Source organism: Pelodiscus sinensis, chromosome 26 (genome assembly GCF_049634645.1).
Source record: "Pelodiscus sinensis isolate JC-2024 chromosome 26, ASM4963464v1, whole genome shotgun sequence".
NCBI classification, from domain to species: Eukaryota; Metazoa; Chordata; order Testudines; family Trionychidae; genus Pelodiscus; species Pelodiscus sinensis.
In genome coordinates, this window is record NC_134736.1 from 15,152,792 (window position 1) to 15,172,048 (window position 19,257).

General features: G+C 50.3%; 1 protein-coding gene across 3 annotated transcripts in view; it reads right to left on the reverse strand.

Annotated features, from left to right (window-relative positions):
* Positions 1-19,257, reverse strand: part of OPCML (opioid binding protein/cell adhesion molecule like) — a 1,026,659-nt gene that overhangs the window by 201,369 nt on the left and 806,033 nt on the right. For all 3 annotated transcript variants that reach the window (XM_075909407.1, XM_075909406.1, XM_075909408.1), the window contains one exon: positions 12,888-13,120. In XM_075909407.1, the coding sequence (XP_075765522.1) occupies positions 12,888-13,120 (233 nt within the window). The remainder of the gene's footprint in view (positions 1-12,887; positions 13,121-19,257) is intronic.

The following is a 19,257-nucleotide window of genomic DNA, read 5'->3' on the forward strand; positions in this document are numbered from 1 at the left end:
TGGGCTCAGCTGCTCTAGGGCTCCCAGGACTCCTCTGTCCCAAGCCAGGGCTCTCTGGTCCAGGGCCTCTGTGATCCAGCAACATCCGTGGTCCTGCCAGACCATGGATTTTGCCAGATCAGAGTCCCAGACCAGAGAGGTTCAACCTGTAGTGCCAAAGACAAGATCTAGGATTGAAAACAGATGTTGAAAATGTACAGGGTTGGGACCGTACCCTAGGAAGCCCTGACTCTGAAAAGAATACAGGGGTCACAGGAGGTAACTAGATGAACATGAGCTCCCAGTGGCTAAGATGGCTAGCAGGATCCTGGGATGTAACAGCAGAGGAACTGAGTTCACAGGCAGGATATGGTATTATCACTGTGTATACAGCACTGGTGAAACCATTACTGGATACGGTATCCTGTTCTGGGGCCCCCACCTCGAAAAGGCTGTTGAAAATCTGCAGAGGGCTCAGAAAAGAGCAACCAGAATGATTTGAGTTCTTGAAAACCTGCCTGACATTGAAAGTCCAGGAAAAGGTTAAGAGGTGACTTGAACATGGCCTATAAGTACGTCCCTGGGGAGAGGTTTCCTGCCAGAGGGCTCTTTAATCTAGCAGACAAAGGCATAACGAGATCCAGCGGCTAGAAGATGAACCCAGCCAAGTTCACACTGCAAAGAAGTTATAACTTTGTAACTAGGAGGTACGTGATCCTTGGAACTATCTAACCAGGCATGTGGTGGGTTCCCTCTCACTTGGAGCCTTTACATCAAGACGGACATCTGTCTAAAAGATACACGCCAACTCAACCAGAAGTTGTGGGCTCGCTGCAGAAGGAATCGCTCCATAAAATGGTCTGAACTGCATTATTCAGGTCAGCCGAGGTGTCTCTACTAACTAGGGGTGTGAAATATCGGTTAATTGAATAGTTGGTTAACCTCATGTATTCTTATTGGTTACTCGACTATTCTGTAGTCCCCGGGGGCAGGGCCGGCAGCCAGTGCACTCCGGCCCCACTCCCGAGGAGCCCCCTGCCACTCCGTGCTGCTGCCTCTGATACAGAGGCAGCAGCGTGCATTGCCAGGAGGAGCTGGTCTGTGTGGGGAACCAGTTTAAAACCCAGCTCCCCTCATGGACCAGCTGCTTGCCACCCTATGCTGCTGCCTCCAATACAGAGGCAGCAGTGCGGGGTGGCAGCAGCCCCTGTCTAGGGTGGGGGTCTGAGCTCCCAGACCCAGTGTGAGCCAGAACAGAGCTGGGCTGCCTGCCCACCTGGCTCCTAATATGCTTTAAATGCAGAGCCGCAGCGGGGGTAGGACCCAGATCTGATGCAAGCTGGGACTGAGCTGGGCTGCTGGCCAGCCTACTAAAAAATGTACTGGCGGCAGGGGGGGAGGGGAAATGCATGTAGCTTTTGCTTATCGGTTAATTGACTACACTATTGCATCCCTACTGCTAACCTTAACATTGGTGACTCCCATGAGTCTATGACTTTTCAGCATGTAAGCGCTCCCACGGACCTCAATGAGACTGCCACAGCTTACATTTCAGGCAGGCCTTAGCACTCTTCTGCAACCGAGCCACAGTGCTTAGCGCCTTGCGGGACTGAGCCCTTATATCTCTTATACACACTCCTTATACCTCTTATATGCATCTCTTCTTTCTCACTTCCTGCTATTTTTCCCTCTCGCCACACATTTTCTGTCAACGTCTCCATTTCTCCTTTCACGTCCCTTTTTCTGTCGTCCTGTCTCCATTTTTCCTCCAGGCCTTTCTAATACTCTTCCCCAATGTTCTCTCCTTTTTTCATCCCTTCATCAACCTCCTCTAATTTCCTCTATTTTTCTATTAGCCTCTCCAAACAGCCAGCCTGTCTCGGACTATACTTCCTTAATTCAATCAATTCATTGATGTTTGCCAAGAGCCCTAGAGATGGTAAGTATTATTCCGTACAGGCCATTTCCCGCTACCTCCCATCTTTCTCACTCACCCTAGATCTCCTTCCCCCACTGCTGCGGTTCCTTCCATGAGACCCCGGTGGTCACTGCTGCATGATTGTTATGTCTTTCATTTCCCTTCCTTAGGAGTCTGTGCTACCAAGAGAAAGGAGTGATTTTTTTCAAGCAGCGTATTAAGTGTACAGTGCACCGCACCAACCAAAAGGTTGACGAAGAGCTCTGTATTCAAGAGAGAAATACACTCCCGACCCTGAAACAGCCCATGCATGAGAGGCTGTAGGAGAACTGTGCTCTCACTGGATTGCAGAGTGCACTGGTAGATACCACTGCTGCTGCCAATACGAGGTCTCAGCACGCATTTCTATGGCCCACGGGAAACGGATGCTCCTCACTTCATCTGGACTGCAAATCACTCACACGCAAAAACATCAGATGAAATGAAGTGGCCTTGTTGGCTGGCATGTTGTGATGATTTTTTGGGCCTCCATCTAGCCAGAATCTCCCTTCTCTTCCGAGAGCGGAGTTCCTCTCTTTATTCATTCACACCCCTTCCGACTCATGGGTCCAATAGTGAAATTCCCTGGTGTCACTAGTGCCAATGACGTCCCTCTGAGAATTATTTTCCCCTTTTCCCCTCTTTCACCTTTACTTAGTTTGCCAAAACTGTTCCAGTTTCATTTATAGTGATGGCAAGAATGGAGGGGGATAGACAGAGAGAAGTCCTAAGCCCAGCAGCTGTTTATGATAAAAAGAGGATTAGATGTCTCATATCTTAGTTATATTAAATTAAATCCCAGGTATCTTTCTGTTTATAACTCTCTCTGTCTCTCAAAAACACACATGCACTTGTATGGGCCTAAACCATCCATCTTATCATGACAAGATAGCCTCTGAAAAAGAGAAAAGAAAAAAAAGCCAGCCCTCTGGCCCTGTGCCATTCCTGCTCTTATAAACCCTTGTTAACTGCTGTAATGAACCAGTCCAGGAGACATATTAATAATGACATGAAGAGACACATTTATTGTTGATTGTTGAGTCACTGGGAGATTTACCGCAGGGTTGCCAGAAGGGAAGGTCTGGCCCTGCAGTAGTGCAATTAAAAACAAATTGAATACAGGGACAAAGAATCAATAATCTAACCGGGCAACTTTTAGTTTTGCAAAATACACATATAAATTAATTGACCTGAACACAGTTGCTAACTGGTCATTAAGGCCTGTTTGCTAGCCAAGCTGAGCATGCCCTAGAGCTCATTAAGTCGCGGCGCAGGTACGTCCTGCTTGTGTTGCCCCCGACATTGTCTGGCTGCCGTTCCATGGGGACTGAGCCGCCACAAATGCCAGCAGGGAGGGATCCCACTGCTCTAATGACAATGCCTCGAGGCGCTCGTTAGGATCCGCAGGAGTAAGTCTTGTCCCAACACATGGTAAGAAGCAAACCCAGTCCACAGAATTTGCTGTCTGAACAGACCAAACAGACAAAGGGTGGAGGGGAAAAAGCGAACCCAATGTTACAGGGTTGGGTTTGAGGCCGAGACAGAGTAAGGCAGCGGGGTTCAAACTTCTTTTCTCAGGACCCAGTTGAAGAAGTTCATTGATACCCACAACCTGACATAACCTGACGGGAGGGTGGGCTCCGAGGTGAGGCTGACGGGGAGCTTTGGGGGATAGGAGGGAACTCTGGTTTTGGCAGGGGCAGGAGGGGCTTACCTCGAGCAGCTCCCGCTCAGTGGTGCAGTGGGGGAGACCTAAGGCAGCTTCCTGCCTCTCCTACCACCGCAGATGGTGCTGTCCCCAGGACTGGCCAGCAGCAGGATCCCAGACAGCGGGAGTGCGGAGCTAATGCTCAGGGTGGGGGCAGTGCGTGGAGTCCTGTGTGCTCCCCCCCCCCCCACACACACAAACCTCCTCCACTTAGGAGCCGGGCCTGCTGCCAGCCACTTCTGGGGCGCAGCACAGTCTGCGGTGCCAGGAGAGGGGGGTAGCTGCATCAGCCCCTCCCCCCCGGCTCACCTGATTCCCCTGCAGCAACGCAGACCCACGGGTTGCAGTCCGTGGTTTGAAAACCTCTGGATTAAGGGGCCATCTACACTTAAGTGTGCCAGCCCTGCCGGGGAGAAACAGCAGCATAGGCGGTAAGGTAGGGATTCGGAGGGGGAGAGTCGAGGAGCGTGCCCGTGCTTTGCAGGGCTCTCCGCACGCCTAAGCAGTACCCCCCGTACAGAGTTGTTGACTCGAGTCCCACGACATGAACTCGAGTCCGACTCGACTAGGTGACTCGACTTGAGACTCGACTCGGGTTCATTGTTTGCGACTTGAGACTCAACTTGAGACTTGCTAATTGTGTTAAATCGACTTGGTGAAACAATTGTCCGAAAACGCCGATATTGACGGCTTGTACAAAAGTGACTTGACATTTTTTAAATTAAGACTCGAGACTCAACTTGGGACTTGACTCGAAAGCGACTTTAGTGACTCGACTTGAGACTTGAACTGTAGCGACTTGAGACTCGACTTGGACTTGACAATGACGACTTGAAGACAACACTGCCCCCGTAGCTACATGGCTGCGTGTAGCCCCGTCGTACCCCCTGCTCCTCCTCCACCAGAGCCTTCCCTTGCCACAAGGACAGGCCGTGAGAGGTGCGGATGCAGCCCGCCTTTCCCAGCGACGCATGCTACACATCTCAGGGGTACCTGTCCTCTACCCACTGCCAGCAGGGTGGACCCAGCATAAGGCCTAGCACTGGAACAGCACCTGAAATGACTTGGGTGCCTAAGACCCACTTTCAACAGGGACTCGGGCATTTAGCCTGAGACTCACTGAGAATTGATGGGCCGCGGGCTCCCAAGTCCTTCCAACGCTTTTGCAAATGAGCTGGGTCTCTCCTGAGCCCGCCAGGCTTTGCAAGGATGAGCAGCGCAACAGCCAAGTCTCATTGCCAAGCAGGCGGGAGGCTCCTAAGTCACTTAGCTGCTCTAGAAAACTGCTCCCCGGGCACGTCAATGCTACATGGAAGATTGACGCTGCCGGGGTCCATCTTCGGGGGTTCGATTTAGTGGGTCTAGTACGGACCTGATGGATTGAACTCAAAGGGCGGCCCCGTCGGCACCGGGAGTCCTGCTCCTCCTGAGGAGTCAGGGAAGCGTTGACTCCCATTTGCTCCGGGCAGCAGGGAAACGCGATGGAAGATACCGCAACTCCGGCTACGTCATTGACGAGATTTCCTACAGTCCAGTCCCACACGACAACGGTATCCTCTTGTTATCCAGGGGAGAAGGGGCAATCACAAAGCTCAGATCGCAATGCAGTTGTGTCCAGGGGCTGGGTCTCCTTGCAGTCAGCACTTGAGGTCAGGCTTTTCGTCAGGTTTCAGGAGCTTCCTGCTTCACCTGCAGATGTTTGCTCTGTCCCGAGACGGCCCTCAAGGGTTCCTTCATTTTATTGCTGCTCCCTGAGGCAGCAGAACGAGGGGGAGGGTCTTGGAAGTGCCAACTTTCTCACAGGGCTCTGGTACTTCCACTGGGCGTAACTCGGTAAAAAATAATGATCCTTTGCCCTCCTGCGGCAGCTTCTCTGTGGGACTCTGAGCAGCCCGTGAGCATGAACGAGAGCGAATTAAGGATTGTTATCCCCTTTTAAAAGATGGGGAAACACAAGGCAACAAGCAAACGTCGCCCTGTGTGACACTGCAAGCCAAGTGGCAAGACCTGGCAATAGAATTCAGGAATATTGATGCCCCTCCTTTGCTCTGACCACTAGACAACATTCCCTCTCCTCAGGCACTGCATGAAAAATGAGGTTGACATCATGTATACACTGCAATTACTGGTCCAAAATGTCACCGCTTACACTAGAGATAGTTCAGTGTTTGGGCTTTTCATTTAAAATGTACATGAATTTCATGCTGACTGACAGCCCCAGAAACTGGGATCTGTACCTAGCCACTGAACAGGGACAACACGCAATGTGACTGTGCAAATCCATACGCCTCTTTCCCTGCAAGCCTCAACCTTAACCAGGAAGAACCAACCACAGAGTTAAAGATGCGCAGTCAGTCTCCATGGCCCATTTAGTCCATGGCCCCTCTGCCGAGATGGGCAATTACCGTCGACACTGGGGGGTTTGCTCTGTGATATTGCCTGCTCTGGACGAGACTCGGGCCATCAAAGAGCTGTCGGAGCAAAACAGTTCTCACTCATTATCCGCTAGGGCAGGGGAAAGAAGCCATACACGTTTCGGTCTCTCCTATTACCAGTCCTTGATGGCTCCATCGAAATGACAATTGGGCGGCACCCACTCATGGATTTCTTGGAGGGGCAAAAGGAAACAAATGAATTTGCTTTGAAAAAGGCATGAGGGGAGGGGTATCCCCTCCCAGAGGGCCAGTCCTACTGGAATACCACCAGATCTAGGTGGTTGGTGGGCGAGCTCGAACCTGGTACCTCTGAAGCTTGGTGTGCAAGACTCTACTGCAAGGCGGGCAACCGGTGGGCCATCGAAGTCCCATGTGTTGCCTGTTGCCGTGCACAGGGCTGCCAGATTCCTTCACTTTTTCCTCCCACGATTGCTACCGTGCCACACACGCAAAGCCAAGGCACGTGAAGGGCAGTGGGTGCTGACTCATTGGCAGTGAGAGCCATGTGCTCCCTCTGCAGCCAATCACAGTGCAGCTAGGGTTCCATCGGCGCCCCCTGCAAATTCTAGGTGCGCACGCGCAGTGACACCGTCTTGATTACAACAATCTTGGGGCCCATTGAGATGGAGGAGGGCCACTCACGCAGCCCACTCACTAGCCTCACTTGCCCATCACTGCATGAGCTGAAAAATACACAGCTCCTACCTGAGGCTGTTGCGGACTCATCAGTCTGTGGTTGGTCTAGGTGCCACGAGAGGGGAGCAGTAGCACAACGAGCAGGCATGGTTACACTAGCAGTGGTAATCACAGAGAAGGAAATAATGAATGCATTTCCCCTGAATGGAAAGCAGTGAAGTGAAAGTCTCTTTACATGATCAAATTATCCTGGATCTAGGTTAACCGGCTTCCACTGCAGTGTAGTCATTTGTACTTACATTTTCCATCTGGAACTTTTTAAAGTGAAAAATGCAGATTCTGCAACTCTGGACTGTTTCACAAAGTTGTGTTGGTTTTGACAGACAGTGAATGTTGAAACAAAAAGATGCAAAAAACCAGGTTTTGATTTTTGGATTAAAAAATCACTTTTGGTTTAGAAAGATCTTTCAATTAAAAAAGAAGATTTAAAAAAAAAAAAGCTCAAAATCTCAATTAAAATTTTCACTGAAGACTAGACAAATTGTTTTCTTCAGCCTGAAACGGTGAGTATTTTGGATTAGCTGAAAATTTCAACAGGCCTTTGTCAGGGGCGGCCCGAGGCGGGCTGCCGGCAGCTGGCGCCCCAGGCGGAATGCACGATCGGCACCCCCATCTCCACGGCCCTCAATGGCGTGATGTCATCATCGGGCGCCCCGTTTAACGCAGTGCCCTAGGCGACGGCCGAGTCAGTCTATACGCACGGGCCGCCCCTGGCCTCTGTTTTTATGTCAAACTGAAACAATTCCCACCCTGCCCCCAGGTTGCCAATGGTCAGCCAACCACAAAAATCAGTCGTCCGCACAGTCACTTGTGGCCTCCCCCACCATTCTGACTGCATTTAGAAGGAATGGCTAAACTAGGACATTGACCCACTGCCAAGACCTTTGCCTTCAACTCTCTGAGCATGTCCTCAAAATGGTTTAACTTATAGTAACTGATTGGACAAAACCAGTTTCCAAGCTCTTTCTGATTTTGCCTTGTCCACACCAGTACTAAGACCACAGGCGCTGACTCAGCGGGTGCTCTGGTACTGGAGCACTCATAGGGAAAAATTGAAAGGTGCTGAGTGCCCACCGGCAGCATAGCTCCCTCCTATCTTTCCCCTTCCCCCCCCACCCTGCTCCTTGACTCTCACCTCCTTGCAGTCCCACTGATCAATTCCTCTCCCACCCTGCCAGCACTTCTGGAATGCCACAAACAGCTGATTCACAGCATTCCGGATGCTCCAGGAGGGTGGAAGAGGAGTGGAGGACAGTGGGGAAGAGGCAGGGGCTGGGGAAAGGGGTGGAATGGGGAGAGTGCTGGGGCGAAGCTTGGAGGAAGAGGTGGAATGAGGCAGAGTGGGGGTAGAGTAGGGAAGGGGCTTGAGGAAAGGGACGGGGCCTGCTGCGGAGGGGGCAAGTCGAGCACCCCCTGGCTAGAGGGGAAAGGGTGCCTCTGAGTTGAATTGCTTCAAATAACACCTGGCAACAAGCTTCCTTAGCACTGGCTCTCATGATCACTACTCCAGAAAGGCCTGGAGCATGGGACAGATTCAGTCGTCTGGATAGCTAAGAACTACGGACCAAATTCACAGCTGGCACAAGCGGGGAGACTGCCACTAAAGTCAACTGAACAATGCCCGGTTACTCCCGAGGCAAAGTTGGCCCTGGGAGCGGAAACAAAACATTTCCAGAGCAAGCTCAGCCAGGGACGTCACAATCCCCAACCTTCTGGATTCCTGAGCCCGTAAGGGAAAAGGTCTACATTGCAGATTGCACAGCTGCGAAAGCCACGGCAGCAGGTCCCTTGGATCACTACCTCCCTGAGCCCTTCTCGGCTGCACGCAGCGCTTGGCACAAGTGTCTCAGTGAAGTAAGAGGCTTTTTCGTCTTGTTTTAAGGAGATAAGATAATCACACCAGGATTTTAGGAGGCAAGATATTGGTTGTTATGTGCAGAAGATTTATTAAGAGTTGGAGAGTGCGGAGGGAGAAAATAAGAGGCAAAGCTATAATCTCTCTCCCTGTCTCACGCACACGCTCATTTCAGACATCACCCTGGCAGCAAAAAAGAGAGCCTCTTGCTTTCCATCTGTTTCCTGCCCTCTGACTACATTACGTCCAGTCTCCTCTCCTAAGACTGGTCCCCAGCGAGTCTTTTCCAGTTTTCACTATTAACCCCATGGAGGCAGAATGGGGGGGCTATCGCTAAACATAACCTTGCCCCCTTGTAAATTCCATTTCAGATCAACCATTTACTATCCCAGGGCCAAATGCATCCCTATGACCACTCCAGGGACAATGCCTGTTGTACATGAATGGGACCGATGGGAATTTTAACCGCAAAGTGAAACTTAACATTTTAACTGGTTCCAATTTGAAATTAGACATATCACCATCCAGCTACATCCCATAAGCCCCGATTCAGCAAGGTACTTAAAGCATATGCCTAGCTTTAACCACCCAGGTAGTTACATAAATGCCCCAGTTCAGAAATAAGGCAATCACTCTGGGATTTTTATAATTAATTAACTTTCAATACAGTCAAAATGTCATGGCAATGGCTGTTTGCCTGAGACTTCAGGGCAAGATGGACAAAATCTGAAAATCGTGCATCTGGGGATAAATTACTGTAAGATTAGCACAAAGAATTTCAGCACAATCAAACCTAATGCCTTGGTGTCAAACCTGCTTCTTGAACCCTATCCTAAATGCAGTCCATATCCAGTTCTGAAACTTGCCTTCTCAACCCATCTCTAGTTACAGTAAAATACAGATGACCCTCAAGACAGTCCGGGGAACTACAAGCCAGTCAGCCTCACCTCAGTCCCTGGAGAAACCATGGAGGGGATCCTCAAGGAATCCATTTGGAAGTGCTTGGAAGAGAGGAAAGAGATCAGGAATGGTCAGCATGGGTTCACCAAGGCAAGTCATGCCTGACCAATCTGATTCGCTTCTATGACCAGGTAACTCAAGTGGGTTTGCATATTATGGTGTAAAATGCCCCCATATATCAGGGATGGGCGGGGGGCTGACAGAACTTCCAGGCCTCTGGGCAAGGTGTGGGGGGGAGGGGCTCTCTGCTCCTGGAAAGGGCAGGACTTGGAGCAGAAGTGGCGGGGGTAGGAGCTAGCCTCCCCTGCCAGCCCTTCACCACCACTGGGCACTCGAGTGGTGATTTAAAGGGCCCAAGGCTCCAGCTGCCGATTTTGCAACTTTTGAATTGCCAGGATCCAGGGCAATTGCACCTTTGTCCCATTGGCAGGCCTGGGGACCGGGAATGTATGAATGAGATAAAGACAGGACAGAGTAGATAGATGGATTAGGGTTACAGAGAGAGACTTCTTAGAATCCGTTGACTCTGCAAATTGAGTGGCATATCTCGCAAGATCAGGCTTTTTTATGGGGGGAGGGCATATTTGCTTTTCAGGCCCAGTTAAATGTCAGATGTGTGGATGGATATAGACGGGGAATCTGCAGCCAGGCAAACACTCCAGCAGCTGCTTTGTCTGAGTTCGGGTCTAGAAATGGAGGGGTGACCCCCTCCCCGCCCCCACAAGGAGGGAAAGGTCCAGGAAGTTATTTTGTGCATCCCAAATCAGTGTTGCTGTTCCCTGGGGACAACACTTGGATTATTTCAGAATGCTGGAGACAGCATGCAGGGCATCCCAAAGGGACTATGCCAGGAAATTCCATCAGAGGCTTGGCGAGAACAGCAGACAATGATCTGAACAAGCGGTGAGCTAACGGACGCCTAGATCTATACATAATTAACTGGGTAGGTGACAAATTTGGGTAGGTTTTTCCCTTCCTTAATGACAGCTGATTGGTGGCAGTCATCAGACCTTAGCATTTCTAAATGGGGAGATGATAAATAATAGTAGGAGGGTTTTTTTAAGAGGCAGGTTGGGGCCCAGAAATTTTTCAGATTTGCTCATTGCAAAATCAATACCCATCAGCTGTTTGAAATTAAAGGAAAGATTAGGTCCGGGTTTTATACATGCCTTATTGTATTCTGAGAGCTTTCTACTCAGGCAGATAAATCTTCTTTAAGAGGATTAGGAAACTTTCATTATCTTTATCTAACCTGAACTAACACTAACTCTGAAAAATTAATCTATAGACTGGACAAAACCCGATAGCTGTGGCAAAGAAGCAGGGATCTGGAGCTACTTTCTAATTGAAGTGGGCGGGCGGGTGGGTGGTGAAGGGAGGAAATCAGGTTAGTGCCGAGAAAAACAAGAGCCCCTCATGGGTGCAGAGCTGGTCACATTATTCTTTGAAGATAAATGACCTCGTGGATTTCAGCATCTATTTCTATGATTCAGTTGGCTGTGTAAACCACCCGACACCCGGCATCTTTGACATCTCTTTCCACGACTGTCCAAAGCACACTAACCACCAGGCTGTCAGTGTCACCCCCTCCTCTTAATGTGCAGGGCTATTTTCCTGACCTCTTCCTGCCAGGAGGATGCAGGCACCTTCCTGGGATGCAGGGCACACACCTGATGAGTTTATAACTCACGTTATCCAGGATAGTGGTAGAAATGTAGCCATGTTAGTCTGGTGTAGCTGAAACAAAAAACAGGACAAGGTAGCACTTTAAAGACTAACAAGATGGTTTATTAGATGATGAGCTTTCGTGGGCCAGACCCACTTCCTCAGATCAAATAGTGGAAGAAAATTGTCACAACCATATATACCAAAGGGTACAATTAAAAAAATGAACACATATGAAAAGGACAAATCAAATTTCAGAACAGAAGGGGGATGGAGGAGTGGAAGAAAATTGCCACAACCATATATACCAAAGGATACAAATAAACGTATCCTTTGGTATACATGGTTGTGACAATTTTCTTCCACTATTTGATCTGAGGAAGTGGGTCTGGCCCACGAAAGCTCATCACCTAATAAACCATCTTGTTAGTCTTTACAGTGCTACACAGTCCTGTTTTTTGTTATCCAGCAGATGCTGGAAGCTTTCAGGCTCTTCTGATTGGGATCAAACATTCCAACCCAAGGGGACTTCTTCAAAAAGAGAGACACGCCGCAGCCCGCCTCCTCCTCCCTAGCCTGTCTCAGATCTGGAAGCTCTGAGAGCCTTCTGTCGGAAGAGACACTTCGACTTCTCTTTTTCAACCCAACAGCTTGTGTGGTGCCCATGCTTTGCTCTAATAGCATTCTCCATTGAAGCTGTGCGCCAAAAGCCCTTCCTGGCCTGGATTGACTTTGACGTACTTACACAATCTGTCTCCTTTCCTGAGAAGCGATCGCCTTGTTCTCTTTGAATCTGTTCCTCAGCCGTACCTGACAGTTCTTTTATTTCAGCACTGCATTTCCCAAAGAGGAAGATAACTCAGCTGTCAAGGCCAGTGAGGTGCCATGCAGACATCACTTCTGAGGCTAAGAATCCCTTATTCCTCTGGAACTGAGCTCCACTAAGCAGACAGGAATGCAAGAACTGACAGTGCTTGGCCCGCGTTTCCAACACCCAGGATGCTATCAAAACAAAATCCAGTTTGCCATTCTTGTCTTCAGGGAGTTCTCCAAGAGCTGAGCTCATTAACCACACAATGGCCTGCCTCCATCAATTAGCAGAGGGATTAATGGTTCTATAGTTAGGGCCCTACCAAATTCATAGCCATGAAAAATAGGTCAGGGACTGTAAAATCTGACCCTTTGGGTGCTTTCGCCCTGTATCATGCAGATTTCACAGGGGAGAGCAAAGTTTCACTGTCGAGAAAGAAAGCCTTTTTTGATAGCTCCCTTACGCCTCCTGCAAGGAGATTTACAGGATCCGTCGAAAAAGGCTTTCTTTCTCAACAGATCCCCTCTAGACTGTCGCTTTTTGCCGACAAAGTGCTGAGTTGGCAAAACGTGGCGGCCATTTTTATGCAAATTAGGCACGGGATATTTAAATCCCTGCCTCATTTGCAACGTCGACCTGCCTAATCTGCATCAGAGGGATACAGTCTAGACATACCCTGTCTTGGCCTTCAGCACATTCCTCTGACAGCAAGCAAGAACCATCGGCCTCACTGTAACCGGCACGTCATCAGCACCTAATAGAAACCCTGGGTCCCATCAGCTGAACGTGTTTCTTTCTCAGTGGGAGACACTGAGTCTTACCTTGCACGATCAGATGCACCCGGGAGGTCTTCGGGTGATTGTCTGTCTGTACGGAGCAGGTGTAGGGACCCTCGTCGTACACATCCACGTTATGGATCTTGATGCTGTACTGGGTGTTGGTGTTCGATAGGATGACCACACGGCTGTCTATCGACCATTTGTCATTCCCAGCATACAGGATGCTGCTGCGGTTCAGCCACGCTACCCGCGTGACCCTCTCGTCCACAGTACACCTACAAACGGGAGGTGAGAGAGTCAGAAAACAGCTGGGGACGTGCCCAGTAGCGACGCTGACAAGACTGGTTTGGGCAACATGGTATGAACAACTCAGTATAAAAGAGATGCAAACACTAAGGCAGCAAAACAGTGCAACAGTCTAATAGAAACCGCTCTAATGCATCACTCTTGTCCCATAGCCCGCACAGGTACAGTAGGGAATTGACAGAAAAAGCATGTTCTGAGAGGTTACAGCCCACATCAATTGGGCCAAAACCAGTAGAACCCACACCATGGGACCATGCTAGAGACATTCATTCCAAACTCCGGGGCAGGAATCGAGAGAGATGCGCCCCAGGGCATTTGACACGTCCCACCTGCAGCTCTGTGTGGTAGCAATCCTCGCAGAGCAGTGGATGCCTATGGGGGGAGGGCCACGCAGAGGGGCAGGGGGCTTCTGGGGGCACCCCATTTAGCAATTAAAATTCTGGCGGAGGCAGAGGTGCACCCCCCAGGTGCTACCACGAGTCACCTGTGGGTCCGTGTCGCTTGTCACTGCAGCACTGCACAGTGTTCTGAAGTGCTGGAGAAACGGCATCCCCTGGAAAGAAACCATGCTCTGAATGGCCAGAGTCTCTCCATATGCCCCCCTGCACAACCATCACAGCCCCCAACCCTCCTCTTTCCCCTGGCCGGACATACAGAATGGTAGAGGAAGCTGTGAAATTTGCTGACAGCTTGGCTTGTCTGTAGGCCCCCCGGTCAGCCCCTGCGTGATATACAGTGCTGGTCAGAGGGTTGGAACAGCCTCAGCACAAAGGCAGGAAATGGGTAGACAGAGGAAGAAGAGAAGAGGGAGGGAGATGAAGAAGAGGAAGGGCATTTGGATGGGCGGCTGTAAATCACACACCCCTCACACACAGCCATTTCAGTTATTTATTGGCTGCCTAGCTCCAGCCTCCCCTCTCCTGCCACTCAATGTTGGAAAGTTTTAGAGCCAGGTCCCTGTGTGGTTAGTGACAGTCGGGGAGAAATGGAGCAAGGGAGAAAGTAAAATGGAGCACATGCTTTTTGACTGATGACCTGGCTGTATTTACTCTGGGGTCTGACTGGCTCAGGAGCCCCCACGGAAAAAGCCTCACAGGTTTGGCTAGTGTAAGAGCTGAGCATTTCTTCAGAGTACTCCCTCGCTTCCCAAAGCTTCAGCAAGCAAAGATAAAAGGGATCTACCATTTGTGAAAGGTGGATTGTATCAGCAATACTTGGTCCTCCTGCAGCCCTGGCCCTTCAGAGGTCTCCAAGGGCTTTTCATACATGAACGAGTTTATCCTTGGAATTCCCCTACCAAGCAGGCCAGTGATATCCCCATTTTACAGATAGGGAAACCGAGGCACGAAGTGATGTGCTTTAGTATTATATGCATTGTGGCAGTGCCTATAGGACCCAGCTGAGATCAGAGCCTTATCATGCTAGGTGTTGTGTAGACACAGTGGCTACGTCTAGACTGGCATGATTTTCCGGAAATGCTTTTCCGTTAAAAGCATTTTTGGAACAGAGCATCTAGATTGGCACAGATGCTTTTCCGCAAAAGTACTTTTTGCGGAAAAGCGTCCCTGGCCAATCTAGACGCGCTTTTATGCAAAAAAGCTCTGATCGCCATTTTCGCGATCGGGGCTTTTTTGTGGAAAACAAATCTGAGCTGTCTACACTGGCCCTTTTGCACAAAAGTTTTGCGCAAAAGGGACTTTTGCCCGAACGGGAGCAGCATAGTATTTCCGCAAAAAGCACTGATTTCTTGCAGTAGGAAGTCAGTGCTTTTGCGGAAATTCAAGCGGCCAATGTAGACAGCTGGCAAGTTTTTCCGGAAAAGCGGCTGATTTTCCAAAAAAACTGGCCAGTCTAGACACAGCCAGTAGGAAATAGCCCCTGCTCTAAACCACATGGACTTTTGAGGGGTTTAGGCATTGCTCTGCTCAGCCTTGCAAGTTTTAAGCGACTTCGCTTAAAAAATGATTTAGACCCAGTTTCTCAAATCCCTGGAGTCAACGGGAGTTAGGCACCTAAATCCCTTTATGGATCTGCACTTGAAGGCACCTGGGTCTCTTGACTTTCAGCTGATCGAGGCCCCTATACCCCTTTTGAAAATGGAGTTTAGCCATCTCAGTCACACCTCGACGTCTTCAGAAGGCTGGGCCTTCCGTTCAAAACCGAATGAAAAGAAAGGCTGGGAAATGGGAGCATTCCACAGCAAGGGAAGGGAATTGCTCACGTCCACATGGGAAGTTTGCGGCAGCGGTGGGGATCAAAGCCAGATCTCCTGATTCCCAGCCCGGTGCCTTGTCCATACCCTTACAGGTATATACCCAGCTAGGCTTACCGAGCCCAGCCTGCTGCAAATGGGACAAGTTGCCCGATGAGAGACGGTCTCAGATGTTAAACTGGTCCTGCAACATGAGCCTGTGCTGATCCTTGCCCAACAGCGGTGTCTCTAGCTCCCAAACTGTCCCGAGCAGCTCATCGATGAACCGGCCAGAGGCTTCTGCTGTTTTCATTTGCTGAAAATCAATCGGGAGGGGTGGGAGGAGGGGTGGGCGCCATGTATCTCTGTTTGTGTTCGGATTTGATAGTGGCATGCCGGGGGAATTCTCGGAGTATTGACACCATCGACATCACCGCCATGGGGCGGAAGGACCCCCAAGAGGTTATCCGGTCCTTCCCCTTGCAGTGAGGCAGGCTCATCAGGCCATGCTGGTTTGCAGCTGCTGCTCAGCTCCCTCCGCCAGCTTATACGTGGGCAGGAGGCCTCCGTCTCACTCACCTCTGCCGCCAGCTGGGGCAGGAGGGGAGTGTGGGGCCTCTCGCACTGACGCTGCACAAATGGGAGATGCCTCCCACGTCACGTGCACAGTCGGCTCTCTCAAGGTTATGATTTGGGGGGTGTAGGTGGGATTCTATTAAGCAAATTCCAGTGCCCCCCGGGCCCTTGCAGCAGAGGACTTAGAGATATGTTCCCCCTTAAACAAATAATTCTCCTCTCCCAGCGGCTGGATGCTCCCACTCGCCACTCCAAGCATGGACTTCTAGGAAGACAGATGGTCTGCTGAGCTTGGCATGTTATTACCTTTGCCCCAGGAGGCTGCCATGCATTACACAAATGCTGGTTCTGCTGCTGCACACAGGCTTTGCCTCTCCAGAGCCGGAGGAGCAGCAAAGTCCCATCACTCCAGGAGACGCCGTATCACTTAATGGAAGTCCGAGGACATGGCGGCCCCACGGCCCATGGGGAGGAGGAGCCATTCACCCTGCTTTCCTCCTACACAGCTCAGAGCCAGGGCAATTGCAGGGTGTTTAGCAACAGACCGATTGAGCCACTGGAATCATGTTTTATGTTCCCTTTATATCACTCTGGCCGGGCACCTTAATCTAGACAGCAACACCCGTCTTGCTTCTCCATAAACTCTGCCCAGACACCTTAATCCAGACGGCAACACCCATCTTGCTTCTCCATAAACTCTGCCCAGGCACCTTAATCCAGACGGCAACACCCGTCTTGCTTCTCCATAAACTCTGCCCGGGCACCTTAATCCAGATGGCAACACCCGTCTTGCTTCTCCATAAACTCTGCCCGGGCACCTTAATCCAGACGGCAACACCCGTCTTGCTTCTCCATAAACTCTGCCCGGGCACCTTAATCCAGACGGCAACACCCGTCTTGCTTCTCCATAAACTCTGCCCGGGCACCTTAATCCAGACGGCAACACCCATCTTGCTTCTCCATAAACTCTCCAAAGCTAATATTCAGTGCCTGCAGAACACAGCCCATGGATCTCCATCCTCACCCGCCATCCCCATGCTGTGCTAGTCAGGCCCCTAGCATTGCAAGGGAGGATCTGCAAGGTGCTGCACTGATGCCCTTCTCCTGGAAGTCGGCAGCAGAGGAGCGTGCTCAGTGCTTCCCAGGAGATGCCCTGCAACTAGCCGCACCGGCCCACAAAGTGCCAGCCCAAAACACTCCTCACAGCAAGACATGAAGAACTGCAGATTCCCAGGAAAGCCATCCATAAAATGAAAAGGTGGGCTTGGATCCTTCTTCACACAGTGCGTAGTCACTGTGGAACTCCTTGCCAGAGGAGGCTGTGAAGCCTAGGACTATAACAGAGTTTAAAGAGAAGCTAGATAATTTCATGGAGGTTAGGTCCATAAAAGGCTATTAGCCAGGGGACAGAAATGGTGTCCCTGGCCTCTGTTTGTCAGAGGCTGGAGAGGGATGGCAGGAGACAAATCGCTTGATCATTGTCTTTGGTCCACCCTCTCTGGGGCACCTGGTGCTGGCCACTGTCGGCAGACAGGATACTGGGCTAGATGGACCTTTGGTCTGACCCAGTACGGCCATTCTAATGTTCAAAGCAACCCCTCTTCTCCTATTGGGCAGCACCTCTCCCATTGTTACCCATTCTCCCACGCCCCTGAGTTCTGCCAGCCTCCCCCAGTCCTGACCGGAACACACCCTGCTACTCTAACGTCAGGATTCAGAGCCCTCTCTATTCAAATGAACTGTGGGAGAGCAAGCGCAGCCTCGCTGAGTTGAGCCCTGGGGAATTCCAGTCTAGTGGACTATTACTCCTGTCTCAGTTCATTATAATGAATAATAAAGAGATACTTACACACGTTTTCTGTAAATTATTCATTGCGTGAACTGAAAAATCAGGGCAGTAATATGTAAAACGGCAACTCGCATGTCTGGACTCACATAAATATCTCGTATAAAGCCCCACAAGGTACTAGCTCGTCTCCTCATTAGGGGTGGAATCGAGGGTCTGAAGCGACAGGGAAAGATTGCTTGCTCTGGTTTTTCGCAAGATAAAACGTTGTGGCTCCCACGCTGTTCTCGTTTGTATGGGTGCAACTGCTGAGCCTGTGTAGCATGGAGCACAATATGGCCCAGGATAACTGCATCTGCTGGTCTGGTATTTGTGAGCACGATCACATTTGCACCGGTGGAAGGCAGGACTGATAGCAGAGGAGTGAGTCCATTAGAGGGCAAAGTAAACAAGATCAGAATCAGGCTTTGGGTGTGTCTAACTAGGGCTGTCTGAATCTCAGCCCGCCCTCCCTTAACCGCCTGCTGAGTTTGGCGCGCACAGGTCTCAACGCACAAAGCGGGTGAAATTGCTGCACCGAACCGTCCACCGGCCAGTGATTAGGACTCACTGACCTGAGTTGGGATTTGAGTTTGCAATGAAAGCAGGAGAACGCAATGGGTCCGGGCGTGTTGGGTACACGCTGCACACGTTTGCTCTCTGAAGGGCCTTCTCCGGCAGACATGACGTTACACAGAAATGCCCCTCAAACCATCCCCAAACCTAGGCTCAAGCAGGTGTCTGGTGGGAGAAAGCACCACACCTACTGACGCCGGTTACTGTGAACCAGGACTTACCCGGCAATAACAAACCCCACTTGGTGCATAGGCCCTGGAGATCTTCCAGCGTTACCAAGACCAAGAAACCAAGGAACTCTGTCACTTTGCACATGGGCTGAGCATGCTGAGTTTTGTATTTTCAAAGCGGCTGTTTATACATTTACCACCATCTGACACTGGAAATCGCAGTCTAATGGCAAATGCCCACAGGCACCAAAACTGAAATAGCGCCCTGAATAATTCTTCAACATGCTCCAAGACCACTATCCATTAGCGCTTAAGCCTCAGGCTTTCCCTCGTCTGTGGAATGCCCCTTTTTACCTATTTCCAATTGACCGGGATTAGGATAATATCTCCCGCAAAGCAAACAGGTAAAGAGACTTCTTCAAAGTGTTTAGATAAAGCAGACAAGCTCTGACAAAGCTGGATAATAAACCAGGCCAGGAGGTTTTCCCTTAAAGGGATCTAATTAAGAACAAAGACAAACCTGCATTAACATTCTCCTAAAGGCTCTGTATCCATCTCCCAAGGAATCACTCTGCAGCAAATCCAGAAGGAGATGTCGGAGGTGGTGGGGGGTAGGGGGAAGGTATGCAAAGAGCATCTGATGAGATGGGAAATAAACTGTTTACAGATTTTGCATTTTGTTCGTCAGCGCTAAAGGCAGAGGGAAAATAACCTCTCCTCTTGCTTGGGATTCCCCTGCTTCCCAGGACCTCGTTAGCCATTTGGTCA